Below are 13,230 nucleotides of genomic sequence, written 5' to 3' on the forward strand. Positions count from 1 at the left end.
ACCTTTGCACACACAATATCATCCTGTGTTGGTGCAATCTTTATTTAATGTACCAAAGGCAAAACTTGTTGTTTAGTTTCGGATAGAGTGGAGATAATTAGAACACCTCTGTTTTATATTACTGTCTGTGCCCCTGGTAAAATGGACTCCACCCAAAAGGGGTGTTCTGCTTGTTTGCACCTCCCTCCACTGCCACATTTGGCACTTTTTGGGGGGAAACGGGTAACTGGTTTTGACAGTTCGCGCCTCCTCCCCCTTACTTCAGATGCTGGCGCCTGCACCCGAAAATGATTAAAGCATCGGCTCAGGTAAGGGCATCGCTGGATCCCTGGACAGGTAAGTGTTCCTATACTAAAAGTCAGCAGCTACAGTATTTGTAGCTGCTGACTTTAATTTTTTTTGAGGAAGCCTGGAGTTCCTCTTTAAGGAGATTCATCCTCTGTTTGTCCTGTTTACTATTATCATTGAAAGTAAAAGTAAATCTCAAATTTTAGGTTGTCCCCAGAAAAGTAACAGAAGGGGAATCTTCCAATGGGGACACTAGTTCTGGTGACCTGGTGGTCCCCAAGGAATTCCCTTCATTTGCAGGCATTTCCTCTTTGGCTATGGGACAGGAAGTGAAGTGAAATCTCTGCAATGTGACACAGTTGGTGGGAAATAAAAATCTGACTGGGGTTATAACCCTTCTTTTGCTCCATCCAAAATTAAAAAAAAAAGTTTTGCCTATAGTTCTGCTTAAAATATTATGTATACTGACCATTCTCTTCTCTCCCCCCTCCAGTCTAGATTCCTACAATGTTAAGGAAGATGCTTCAGCCTTTCCAGGGAAAAGAGCGCTCATCTCCTTTTTGTCCTGGTTCGACTATTGTGACCAGCTCATTAAAGAAGCTCAGAGGGTGAGCGAAGACTTTATTCTGATATGTATTGAGAACAGTTCCTTGTCTCCAGCCTTAATCAGCAAGGAAGCCCCCAGCAACCAGTCAGTTGGCCTTTTCACTAAGACCCGGTTCACACTTCTGCGAGTGCCGGGTTTGCATGTAATGTCGGAGCGCACTGCTCCGACATTACATGCGATCAGCTGTGCGGTGCGAGTTTAGCCATACAGTTTGTATGGCTAAATTCGCATCGCACCCGGTGCAAACACGCACAGGAGGCATTTTTGCAGCCGCATCAGGATCGGATCGCACAGCGGTTCACACTTGTGCGATCCCATCCTGTGCGAACTGCACGATCGCACTGCGATATGCGATCAAACTGGGGGTGTCGTTAAGATTACATTGACACCCCCAGCGTATCGCATATGGCAGTGTGAACTGCCGGGGGTGCGTGTGCGATGCGGGAAAAGGCTGCGAATTCGCAGCCTTCCTGCATCGCATATATGTGAACCGAGCCTAACTCTGATACAGATGAGACGGCCACACACAAATAAATGTATTTGAGTCGTTATGAAGGAGTTAGGTGTGCAGCTTCTTAGATTTGTTGCTTTTTGTCAGGAATTTGTAAAGCATCGCCATGTACAGGCCAGCAGACTAGGAAAGCAGTAATTGGGTAGAATAATGCTGACTTTTAGGAAATATCTTCAAGCAAATCCAGAGAAACAAAACCCAAATTGGAGAATGGTTTTCTGTGCTTGAGTAATCAAAACCTGACAGTAAGGCTGTTACATTTTTTTTCTCGGATTTAATATTCTTTAATATTACTTTTGAGTGTACTTGAGTCATGTAGTATGTTTGTCACTTTTCAAAGAATTTCTCCTTTGTCTTCTTTAAGATGGCAGGTGCCACAATGGCCAGGTCTGTGCGGGAGAGATTCTTGGTTGGTGTAATGGAGCCTCAATTGATGCAGACGTAAGTACTGATTTTTATTTCCAGTTATTTTCTTTTAGCTCCCTATACAGAGATTAATCAAAACCTGTCATCGCCATCCTTCTCCTCTTCCAGGTCAGAGATTGGCATTCTAACCGCCACGTCGCTCTTGCACAGGATAGTGCGGCAGGTGACGTCCGACGCCCTTCTAGAACAGATTGTCTATTTTCTGCTGGGCGAAGATCGAGATCCTGAGACACTGAGCGGGATCCAAAAAATTCCACTCCGCCATCGTCTGATAGAACATTGCAACCATATCTCTGACGAGGTGAGAGAGATCCTTCCTTTACTGGGTGTTCGGTTTCATTGTTAGATGCTGATGGGTCTTGTTTAGTAGGTCAGTTTTATCATATTTTTTTTTAGTGGTAATTTTTAAAATATTTTCTTGTACAAAAAAAGCAAAGGTGAGTGGTAAATAAAGATAATAAATCCTCAAGTCGCAATACATTGTGTTAAGTAACAATGTCCAGGACTTATATTGTAACCAGAACATGTAGTCCACCTTCTATATCCAGCAAAGAAAAAGAAAACCAAAAAAGGTTGGACATAAACTGGTGAAAATTCATACATGTAAGATATCTAATGCACATTATTAGCGATCTGAATACTCAGTATAAAGGCAATACTCCAATGGATTCACAGTAAATCGACCATTATAACGCATGGTCTAAAAGCCCGCTCATAATACAATCAGCTGCAAACACACATTGAATATGTCACTCCTTCATGGTAAATTACATTGTTGACATCCACCCTGACCAAATTTTGTTGAATTTCTTCAGACAGCCTGTAGAGCAATGTAATTTTATATAGCGGCAAAGCCTTATTTGTAAGATCTATCCAGATTTGGATCGTGGGAGGGTCTACTTATTTTCCATTTCAAAACTTTTTTCAGCATAAAAGAATAAAAATATCTTCTGTAAACCACGCAGTTTCTCCTAAATATTTGGAAGAGACATCATCTTCTGCATAAACCTTGTAATATTTGACCAGAACTGTCTAACTCGTGGGCACGTCCATAGAATATGAAAAACAATTTCCAGGGTTGTATTGACACCATTGGCGTTCTGGGGAAGATATTTTAGTGATGGCTGAAATCTGGTCCTCAATTACTTCTTCCCAAATATCGTCATCCCTTGAGGCAATATCAATTTACCTCTAGGCCTTAATTTTCTTCATCCTCGAGGACGAGGTTCATTAAGCCAAATAGTATAGGTCAGTTTTATTTTTTTTAACGCTTCCCGCCCATCGTAAGTATATATACTGTTCATCCTGGATTGGAAGTGGTTATACTAGGATCTTAGTATAATTTTTTTGGTGCTGGCGATGCTCTGTCATGTAAAAGTTATTTGCGCAAATAACCGTCCAATCACTTTTACAGGGCTCAGAAGGCCCCCCCCCTCCCCCAACTCACCCACCCACTTGTTGGGTATTTGTTGCTTTCGGTTATCTATGAACAAATATGCTTGAAGCATTTGCATGTCTTTTGTCACTGGTTGCCCTGAGGAAGAGGACCCTGTAAGGCCCCCCGTAACGTTGGAATGTTAAATTCACCTTTATGACATATTTTTATATTAAATCACAGCAGCATTCTGGAAGTGCTAGTGAATTCTCAATCTTTATCTGTGGTTGCACACAGCACCATTTTTGTTGTACCTTTTTTTTTTTTTAGTATGTTTCACCCCAGGATCTCTCTTCTCTGCAGATCAGTATTATGACACTTCGACTGTTTGAGCACCTTCTACAGAAACCCAATGAGCACATCCTCTATAACCTGGTCCTTCGGAATCTGGAAGAGAGAAACTATACAGAGTACAAACCGCCCTGTCCAGAAGACAAAGACATCGTGGAAAATGGGCAGATCGCTGGAGCTGTGTATGTCACTATCACATCATGGTATAGCTTTAGTGGTCTTCTGTAGGGTCTGAGGATAAAAGCTATACAATTTTTTTCTTTCTGTTATAAATTATCTTGTTCCTTGACTATGCAGGGTAAAGCAACAAAAGTATACTTAAATGTTGGTGCCCACATTAGTTAATGCTCACCTTCTCACCACACCTTTTTCACTCTGTTTTCCCTCGAGAAACCCTGTGTGACTTTCAAGTCACACTGGGGTTGATTTACTAAAACTGAAGAGTGCAAAATCTGGAGCAGCTGGGCATGGTAGCCAGTCAGTCAAAAAATAACTGGAAACTGACTGGTTCCTATACAGAACTGCACCATATTTTGCACTCTCCTGTTTGAGTAAATCAACCCCACTGTTCAGAGCATACAAAGGGCAGCGGACTCTCCTTCTGCCCCATGTGACAGGGCTTGGGCCAGGCATCCAGTGCTGTGATGTGGTAGAGATAGGAAAGAGTTACATGTCCCCCATACCTGAAAACATCAAGTATTTCTCTTCTCTTGTAGTGGAATTGATTGTATCTTTCTTCATGATTGCAGAGATTTGGAAGAAGACCCGATCTTTACTGATATGTCCCCTGAAAATACGCTGTCCAAGGAGTGGCTGAGCTCCTCACCTCCTGTCACCCCTGATCACCAGAAGAATGATGGGAAGACAGAAGTACACAAGATTGTTAATAGGTGAGTCCTCCAACATCCCTGCCACACTAAAAGGAAATGATCAAGACATATTCAAAAACAGATGCAATTGCCACTAGTGGACTTGCCAGCCACCACACTCCCTCCTGTTCACCAGCTCTTCAACTTGTTGAATTGTGGTTCAGTGCCGCTGCTCATTGATCAGTTTTTCTTCCATGTTTGCTTTACCAAAAGCGGGAAAAATGCATGACTGTTAAATCCTATGGAACTCTTCACCTTTGTCAGTTGCATTTTTAAAAGTGCGGCATGCTGTATTTTTAGTGCATGTTTGGTGCGGTAAAAAAAAAAAAAAACATCTTTCTATTGAAATTAATAGAGAACGCTGCAAAAACGCACCTGCGGTTGCGTTTTTGGTGTAACATGTCCTTTTTAGCGCAAGCGGCGTTAAGGTTTTTTTTCCCATTAATTATTTTTCCCATGAATTGCGCTGGCTTAAAGTGGTTAAGCCACTTATATAAAGTCCTCTAATCCCCTCTGTATTATAACATTAACTGCCCCTGTGTCTGTGTTATAGAAAAAATATGCAATCTGTACTTAGATCAGAGCGACTCCTGGCGCTCAGCTGATTATCGTATCTCTCCTCTGCCTGGCTGACAGCTCCAGTGGGCAGGGCCGAACACTGCCGCTGACGTCAGCTGGAGAGGAGGAGAGAGAGAGCCAAGTGGTCATGTGATTGCCCGGAGCTGCTCGGATTTAGGTACAAGTCGCAATCTTTTTCTATAACACAGACACAGGGGAAGTTATTGTTATAATACAGAGGGGATTCAATCTTTTTAAATTAAATATGAGAGCAGCAGGAGGGGAGGGGTGGGCACTGACGAGCAGACAGGCAGGGGGAGGGTGACGAGGAGCACAGAGGACAGTGCAGGCCTGCAGTTGGCAGAGGCACATAAACTGACCACTGTGTTGGGGCTCAGCAGCCATGATATACTGTGGTCAATTTACAGAGGGAGGGCAGAAACTGTCAGGATCAGCCAGATTTGTTAGGTGTTACAGGGGGCCAAATAACACAGCACAAACACTGTGCTGTATAACATGCTTTAGGGACTGTGTCTTTTTTTTTTTTTGGTAGCAAGCTCTTCAAATGAAGCCTGGTGCTCTGCCCTGTTAGTGGACTCTATTTCTGTATGCGCATTGAAACAAGGACTTTGTATGAGATCTGATTCTGAAAGAAAATAATTTCAGTTTAGCAGAGGTGGATGTTAGATTAGGAGGCTCATAGGGGAGCACGTCTGGAAGGATGCACACAGTAAGTTTGCCATGGAGCACTAGTACTGACTACTGTTTATTATCTGCCTGCATATCAGTCTGCTTGGTACTTTTGAGTCCATTTAACATTCTACCATTTAACTCAGCCCTGAAACGCGGTATTTTCCCCTGCTTGTTGTAACCAGTTGAACAATAAATACTTTGGACTCCTAAGGATTTTTCATTTTACTCCATTTGACCTATTACACACACAGCCTTCCCATGTGACAGTGCTGTCTGGCTCAGTGCTGTTGTTGAGTCAAAATTTCCTTCAGGGGTGGGGAGGATAGGCTGAGCTAAGGTGGGGTTTTAAGGTGAATGGGTAGCTTGATTCTTGGTTTCCTCACTTGGCTGCTTTTTCTCGAATGTATTTAATTAGCAGTGTACAGGTTGGATGACACCGAAAATTTTCTTCTTTGTGTCCTGCAGTTTTCTCTGTCTGGTCCCTGATGAAGCCAAATCCTCTTACCATGTGGAGGGCACCGGCTATGACACTTACCTCAGGGACGCACACAGACAGGTAGGTTAGGACTCCTCTCATTATCCTGCAGCCACTAATATCACCATCTCTTTATAAACCAATCCAAGGCAGTGTGATAACATTTCCTGTTTGCTTTTTTAGTTCCGGGATTACTGTGCAATATGCCTGCGCTGGGATTGGCCTGGCACAGCGAAGGCCATTGAGAAGTGCAATTTAGAGGCTCCATTCTTTGAGGGACATTTCCTGAAAGTCTTGTTTGACAGAATGGGCAGGATACTAGACCAGGTACAATCCAATCTCACTGTGAAAGCACTCTAAAAATGAATCTGATTTTGACAGAGAGGAATAGTATAATGCAATGGTCATAAATGTACCTGTCCAGTGCAACAATAGGAGCCTGCAGTGCTCCAAAGTATGCACATTCTGGTACCCCACCTTTACTGTTTAAAGTGGACCTAAATTTTGAGTCTAAAGTAAATCAAAGTGCTGTAGGTATAAATTGCAGGGACATTAAGGGGCCCAAAACATACAGCAGCTTCCCAATCCTCATTATCGCTGCCGAATCACAGACAATTCTGCTAGGCAAAACCTTGACGCTTTTGAATAGTACTTGTTGCTAAGCACTGCTCCTTAAAGTGATTGTAAAGTTAGAAGGTTTTTTTATCTTAATGCATTCTATGCATTAAGATAAAAAGCCTTCTGTGTGCAGCAGCCCCTCTCAACCCACCTAATACTTAAGGGGAAATGGCAGAGATGGCAGCGCCATTGGCTTCCGCTGCTGTCAATAAAATTCAGTGAGCCAATCAGGAGAGAGGGGCCGGGCTGGGCCGTGGTTCTGTGTCTGAATGGACACATGAAACTGCGGCTTGGCTGGCGTGCCCCCCCATAATGTTTGTTATTTTTAACCAAAAACAAAATCAGGCTTTATAATCACTATAACCCTTCCTATTGGCCCATCACTGTGATAGGCAGCCCCATTGGCCAATAAGAATATGCAAGAGGAAGGAACTGTCTGGAAAACTTTTGTGCAGTCAGAAAGTGTTGAAATGGCCAGGCATTTGGCTATGACAGTAGGGCATGGGTTCCTGCTAGCATTGGTCAGGGGCACATGCTGCAGAAGAGAAGACTGCTTACAGGATGGGGATTCTGTGTCTGAAACGCCTGTTTAGCAGCAAGCCTGGTGCCCTTTGCAATTTACTTTAAGCTTTTTTGTCTCAAGTGTGGCCCAACTGTAGATATCAGCCCAATCATGTGTTGTATTCTACAGTACAATCATTGCCACAGTTGAGCCTCTTGAATGGGTTAATTTTATTTGTGTTTTCGCAATGTATTGTTAATTGTCAAAAGTATTTTTCCTAGAATGTTAGAATGTAATAAAGATTTTTGTTTTTACATGACTGTTTATGCCTGTTGATGATGGTACCAAGAAAATCCCCCCCCCCCCCCCATTTAAGGCAATAAGGCAATTTTTGTGCTGACTCAATAACAAAGCAAGGATGGGGATGACTGTCCTCTAGGCTGCACATTTTAAAATCGATTAAAAACAAGCTAGCATATCTTTCTTATTGGGACTAGGTTTGGGTCTGTCAAACCTGTAAAATAAAATCTTATATTTTTATGTATGGATAACCTATATGTGTTTTTATTTTCCTCCAGCCCTATGATGTGAATTTACAGGTTACTTCAGTGTTGTCCAAACTGTCCCTCTTCCCTCATCCCCACATCCACGAGTTCTTGCTGGACCCCTACATCAACCTTGCCCCTGGGTGCCGCTCCCTCTTCTCCGTCATTGTCAGGGTGAGTACTGTCACCTTTAAGTGGGTGTTATACTGATATCAGCCTCATAGTATTTCAGGTTTAACATTGGCGTCAAGCAGATTTATTGCTTTTCCAGCATCAAATAAACAAAAAACATCTTCTCCACAAAAATTAAAAATAAATGCTAGCCTCTGCACAGTTCAAGTACCTAACTGTGTAATGAACCTTGTGTTCAGCTCCCCACAGCAAAAACTTTGTACCTCAAAGGTACTTTCTCTGTGGGTCAACAAATACCGTGGCTTTCAGAGGCTGAAATTATTGCTCGTTTTCATTGTGGTTCTTCTATGCAATTGAGTGGCAATTGGGGGGAAAATAAATTATACTTAAAGGATAGGTTCACTTTTTAGAAAAAAAATAATAAATGCACATTTTTTTTTTTTAAAGTCTCCAGCAGATCTGCCAGTGTATCTGTGTGTCCATACATCCCATAGCAGATACAATCAGCGCTGTGGTAGTTCATTGAAAACTACAAGCCGACAGCCACAAAGGCTGCTGGGCCTTGTAGTTTACTAATCACAGGACACTTCGAAAAAGTGACGTGGCAAAGCCTCACTCCGCCACGTCTTTTTCTAAATCGTGACAGCTAGCGGGGGAGGGAGAGAGATCCCCTCTAGCCATCAGATCAATGAGGTGTGGGGGCCAGTCTGTTCATAACTTGTTACTCCCTTAATATGGCTGCAATATGTAACATGTTACGAAAGGTGAACTTATCCTTAATTTCAAGCAAATTTAACAAAATAAAAATGTTTGTGGCACCAAACACTTGTAAATACACTTCTAAATTCTGAATTATTCTATAAAATGTTATTTTTTAAATATTTGTCACCAAAAACTTGCAAATACATTTCATAATTCTGAATTATTCTGTAAAAATTGATACAAAAATTGATTCAATGAGGTCAGCATGTTTTACTTCAGAGGCATTAATGCTTTAATGCAGGTTGTACGCATATATGTGAAAACATGGCGGTGAGCTTTATGCCATGCTGATTCATGTATGCTAACTGCTGGGATCGCTGTTTGTGTCAGAAGCAAGTTCAATCGCATGCCCCCAGCCCTGCGACCACACTGTCACCAACAGCTCCACGTTACTTACATATGATCAGGAACGGGTGGGGTGGGCTGATGATCACTGTGAAAACCACTCACAATGATCACGTGATCAGGAAGTCCAGAAAAGGCCTTTAGAGTTTTAGATCTCATTACAGGGCTGGCGGGAGTCAGTAGGATGGGATTAATAGTGTCTTATAGGATGGGTCTTAAACAGTTCATGGTTTCCAGAAATGTAACTCCAAGCCCATCCTGTGATTTTATATTTGTTTCACGACAGGAATTGGAAAGTGTAGGCTTCATTCACACCATGGTGCAGAGACGTCAGTTTTTCTGCACGCGTTCTGCAAGGACACAAAAAAAATGTTCTCTCTGTGCCCTGTTGGCCACCACAACACTGGTATCACTTGTAGATTTTTCCTGCACAGGAATCTGCAACGTGTATGCAGCTTTCTGCACAGGAAGATAAACTGACACTACATCAAAATTGGCGTGCACAGGGCACATAACTGACGCACATGAAAACTGATTTCAACATGCATAAAAATGCACTGAAACATGCATGTAAACTGATGTGAAACTGATGTCTCCAAGTGAAAGCTGCACAGTTTTCCCATCAGTTTTCTTGCACTTTTGGTGTGAACGAGCCCTAAGGCGACACTCTTCACGTGCTGACTATAAGACCTCATGCACACTGGACATTTTTACAGCTGCTTTTTTTGGCGTTAGACATTTTTTTCTTCAGCCAATAAACTCCCCAGCATGTTATCCTATGTCTCCATGCACACATAGACTGTTATCAGCAGTTTTTGGCAGGGGTGTTTTCTGGCTGTAAAAAAAACCCCCAGACCTATTGGGTTTCAAGAGGTGTTTTTCAGCTGTAAATGCGTTCTAACTCTGATAAAAGCTGAAAAATGCGGATATTCGGCATTTATCCACGTTTTTGAGCCCAAAGCTTTTGTGGGAGTATAGTTTTGCTAATAAAAGCTAAAAACCGCTACAGCTGAAAAATGCTACTGCAAAAAAAGCTGAAAAACTCCTTTTACAGCTTTCTACTGGTGTACATTTTTAAGGCCAACAGACTTGTAATTAGTAAATCTTGTGTTTTCTATTTCCTAGGTTGTTGGAGATCTGATGGTGAGAATCCAGCGGATCCCAGACTTCACCCCAAAACTCCTGCTTGTACGGAAGAGGTTACTGGGATTAGAGCCTGATGGGCCGATGTAAGATGCACATATTCCATTCATAATCAACCAGTCAGATTCTGTGTTATGAAAATGTCAGTAGGGCCTAGTTTACACTTGCATTGCTCTCTGAAGAGTGATCCATGTTTAGATTGCCCCTCAGAGAGCGTTTAAGAGGTGGTGAGGAGGTGTTCACTGGCTGTTTTAACCCCCTAAATACTGGATTACCATAGCGCCACGTGTACAATATGCGCAGATGTGGTCGCTGTGCAGCTCCATTCACTTTTATATGTTGTGGGCAGTAGTACCTGCTGAATGTGACAGAATGTGAAATTCCTGCCGCAGCCCCAAAGCAAAGCATCATGGTCCTTAAGTATACACTCCCAGCCACTGCCTTTCCAGCTAAAGGGGGAGCTGTTGAAGGGCAGTAAAAAGGTGGCTCAACTGCTTGGTTTTACTCACTTATGATGTGACTGGATGTGTTCTGTGTTAAGAGGTGCTGGCATTTCAGTAAAGCTATTTAAAAGCATTTTTGCAATTGATATCGGTACTTTCTCTGCACCTGGGCCCCACCATCCTGCTCAGGAGTTTCTTACCAATTTAAAATAATAGCAGTTCTATCATTAAAGAAATGCATCATATACCTCCATGCTCATGTGTTTAGTTAAACTTTAGCTGACTTTTTCAGTACATCTCCCCCTTGCTTTCTCCCTCTCTCATTCTTCATGGTGTGTTTTTTTTCTCTCTCTCCTCCCCCCTTTTCCCATCATCTTCCACTCTCTCTCTCTCCTCTTTCTCTCATTCACTCGCTCCTCTTCTTATTTCAGAGTTGACCACATGACCCTGTTGGAAGGAGTGATTGTCCTGGAGGAGTTCTGTAAGGAACTAGCTGCCATCGCCTTCGTCAAGTTTCACAGCTCTACTACCCCTTGATGTCTATGCCAACCTCCGATGATGTCACAACTACGAGACCAAATCTGTTTTTATTTGTTTTTAATGATTGTGCAAGGACCAAATCTTGGAAAGAAGGGAATATTGACAAAGTCTGTAGAGGGGCCCAGTGCTTAGTCGCTGCTCTCTCCTCCCACGTGGACCTGAGGACGCGTGACTAAGGGAAAAGCTGTCCCTCATTGTCCAGGAGACGCTTTAATGATGAATTCTATCTCTTCCGTTACAATCGAGTGTTTTACAGAACTTTAATCGTGCCGGGAATTCTGTCTGATGTCTGGCTTCCGCACATAAAAAAAAAATTGTGTTATTTTAATTTCCTCGGAGTTACCTTTAAACCTGACTTTGCTGATGTTGTGGAAGGGGTTAATTCCGATGGCGTTTACATTACAGCGTGGTAAATCGAGTGAGAAATATTACCACATTCATAGTCGTAAAAACTTTTACTTCGCTTTAAGGGGCGCAGAGCCTGGAGCTGTTGGCTTTAAGTCATCACTTTGCAAAAAAAAGTTTTAAAAATGCATATATTTTATAATTACAAACACGCCGACAAACATCTCCACCCGTATAAAATCTTTGTATAGAAGCGTGTTTTGCTGTATCTTACAACAACCACCACTGCAGCCTTGACGTTCTGCAACAGCGAAAACGCACTAGATAGAACGGACTTCATAGTAGCCACATGGTCCACCGCCATTTTATACCCTGTGAGAGAGCACAGCTGGACTGCATTATACATAACCTGCTCTGGTGCCCAATTTTGTCGCTAATTAATGTGCTGCTAGATTCTTTACTGCCACCTGTTTTTTTTTTTTTTTTTACTATTTTAAGTCACTTTTCTTTTTTTTTTTTAATTTTATTATTAATGTTGCAAATGTCTTTTTTTGCGATTCAAGGCTTGTAAAAAGATAATATATTTCAGGACGGGATGTGAAACATTAGATGTCAGAAACAGTGTCTTATTTTATCATTATATTCTGTATATATGTAGCGTATGAATTGTATTATACATGCATATAAAGCTTTTCCCTTGAATGAGGTCATTCAAGATGATGTGTGCTCTCATTTCCTTAAGGCAAGCATTTACTTTGTCTTAAAGTGGTTCCAAAGGCAAAAGGTTTTATATCTTCATGCATTCTATGCATGAAGATAAATCTTCTATGTGCAGAAGCCCCCCTAGCCCTCCCCAGCCCCGCCAATACTTACCTAAACCCCATCTCGATCCAGCCATGTTGCACGAGAGCCTCAGCTGTCCGGGACTCTCCCTCCTTATTGGCTGAGCCAATGGCGCTCGCTGCTGTCAATCAAAGTCAGTGAGGCAATGAGGAGATGGGAGGGGGTGGGGGTGGAGCCACGGCTCCATGTCTGGATGGACACACAGAGCCTCGGCTCGGGTGCCTTTATAGCAAGCTGCTTGCTGTGGGGGCACTCAACAGGAGGGAGGGGCCAGGAGCGCTGGCGAGCGACCCAAGAAGAGGAGGATCTGGACTGATGTGTGCAAAACCACTGCACAGAGGAGGTAAAACATGCTTTATTTTTAAACACAAAAAAACAAAGACTAATATTAATTTAACCACTTAAGCCCCGGAAGATTTTACCCCCTTCCTGACCAGGGCCTATTTTGCGATTCGGCACTGCGTGACTTTAACGGACAATTGCGCGGTCGTGCGATGCTGTACCCAAACGAATTTGACGTCCTTTTTTTCCCACAAACAGAGCTTTCTTATGGTGGTATTTGATCACCTGTGCGATTTTTTTTTTTTTTTGATCATGCGCTATAAACAAAAAAAAAAAGTCAATTTTGCAAAAATAACAATATTTTTCACATTTTTTATTTGAAATTCCCCAAAAAAAATGTAAAAATCTAAATTTTTTAACATTTTCGGCCAATTTGTTTTATGCTACCTATGTTTGGTAAAAAAAATTGCAAAAAGCGTATTTTGATTGGTTTGCGCAAAAGTTATCGCGTTTACTAACAAAGGGAAAGATTTTTGTAATTTTTTTTTTTTAACGCGTAATGGCGGCAATCTGCAAT

The 13,230-nt window shown here is 42.2% G+C and overlaps 1 protein-coding gene across 1 annotated transcript in view; it reads left to right on the forward strand.

Moving 5' to 3' along the window:
* The window catches only part of FHIP2A (FHF complex subunit HOOK interacting protein 2A), a 31,383-nt gene extending 19,140 nt beyond the window's left edge, over nt 1–12,243 (forward strand). Inside the window, exons 8-17 of the mRNA XM_082267953.1 lie at nt 782–896; nt 1,771–1,847; nt 1,941–2,133; nt 3,571–3,740; nt 4,308–4,448; nt 6,144–6,234; nt 6,337–6,480; nt 7,852–7,992; nt 10,183–10,286; nt 11,075–12,243. Of these exons, the coding sequence (XP_082124079.1) occupies nt 782–896; nt 1,771–1,847; nt 1,941–2,133; nt 3,571–3,740; nt 4,308–4,448; nt 6,144–6,234; nt 6,337–6,480; nt 7,852–7,992; nt 10,183–10,286; nt 11,075–11,180 (1,282 nt within the window). The 3' untranslated portion in view covers nt 11,181–12,243. The remainder of the gene's footprint in view (nt 1–781; nt 897–1,770; nt 1,848–1,940; nt 2,134–3,570; nt 3,741–4,307; nt 4,449–6,143; nt 6,235–6,336; nt 6,481–7,851; nt 7,993–10,182; nt 10,287–11,074) is intronic.
* Nucleotides 12,244–13,230: the final 987 nt, after the last annotated feature.

The sequence above is a fragment of the Pelophylax lessonae genome (genome assembly GCF_965119305.1).
Source record: "Pelophylax lessonae genome assembly, chromosome: 9".
In the NCBI taxonomy this organism is placed as follows: domain Eukaryota; kingdom Metazoa; phylum Chordata; class Amphibia; order Anura; family Ranidae; genus Pelophylax; species Pelophylax lessonae.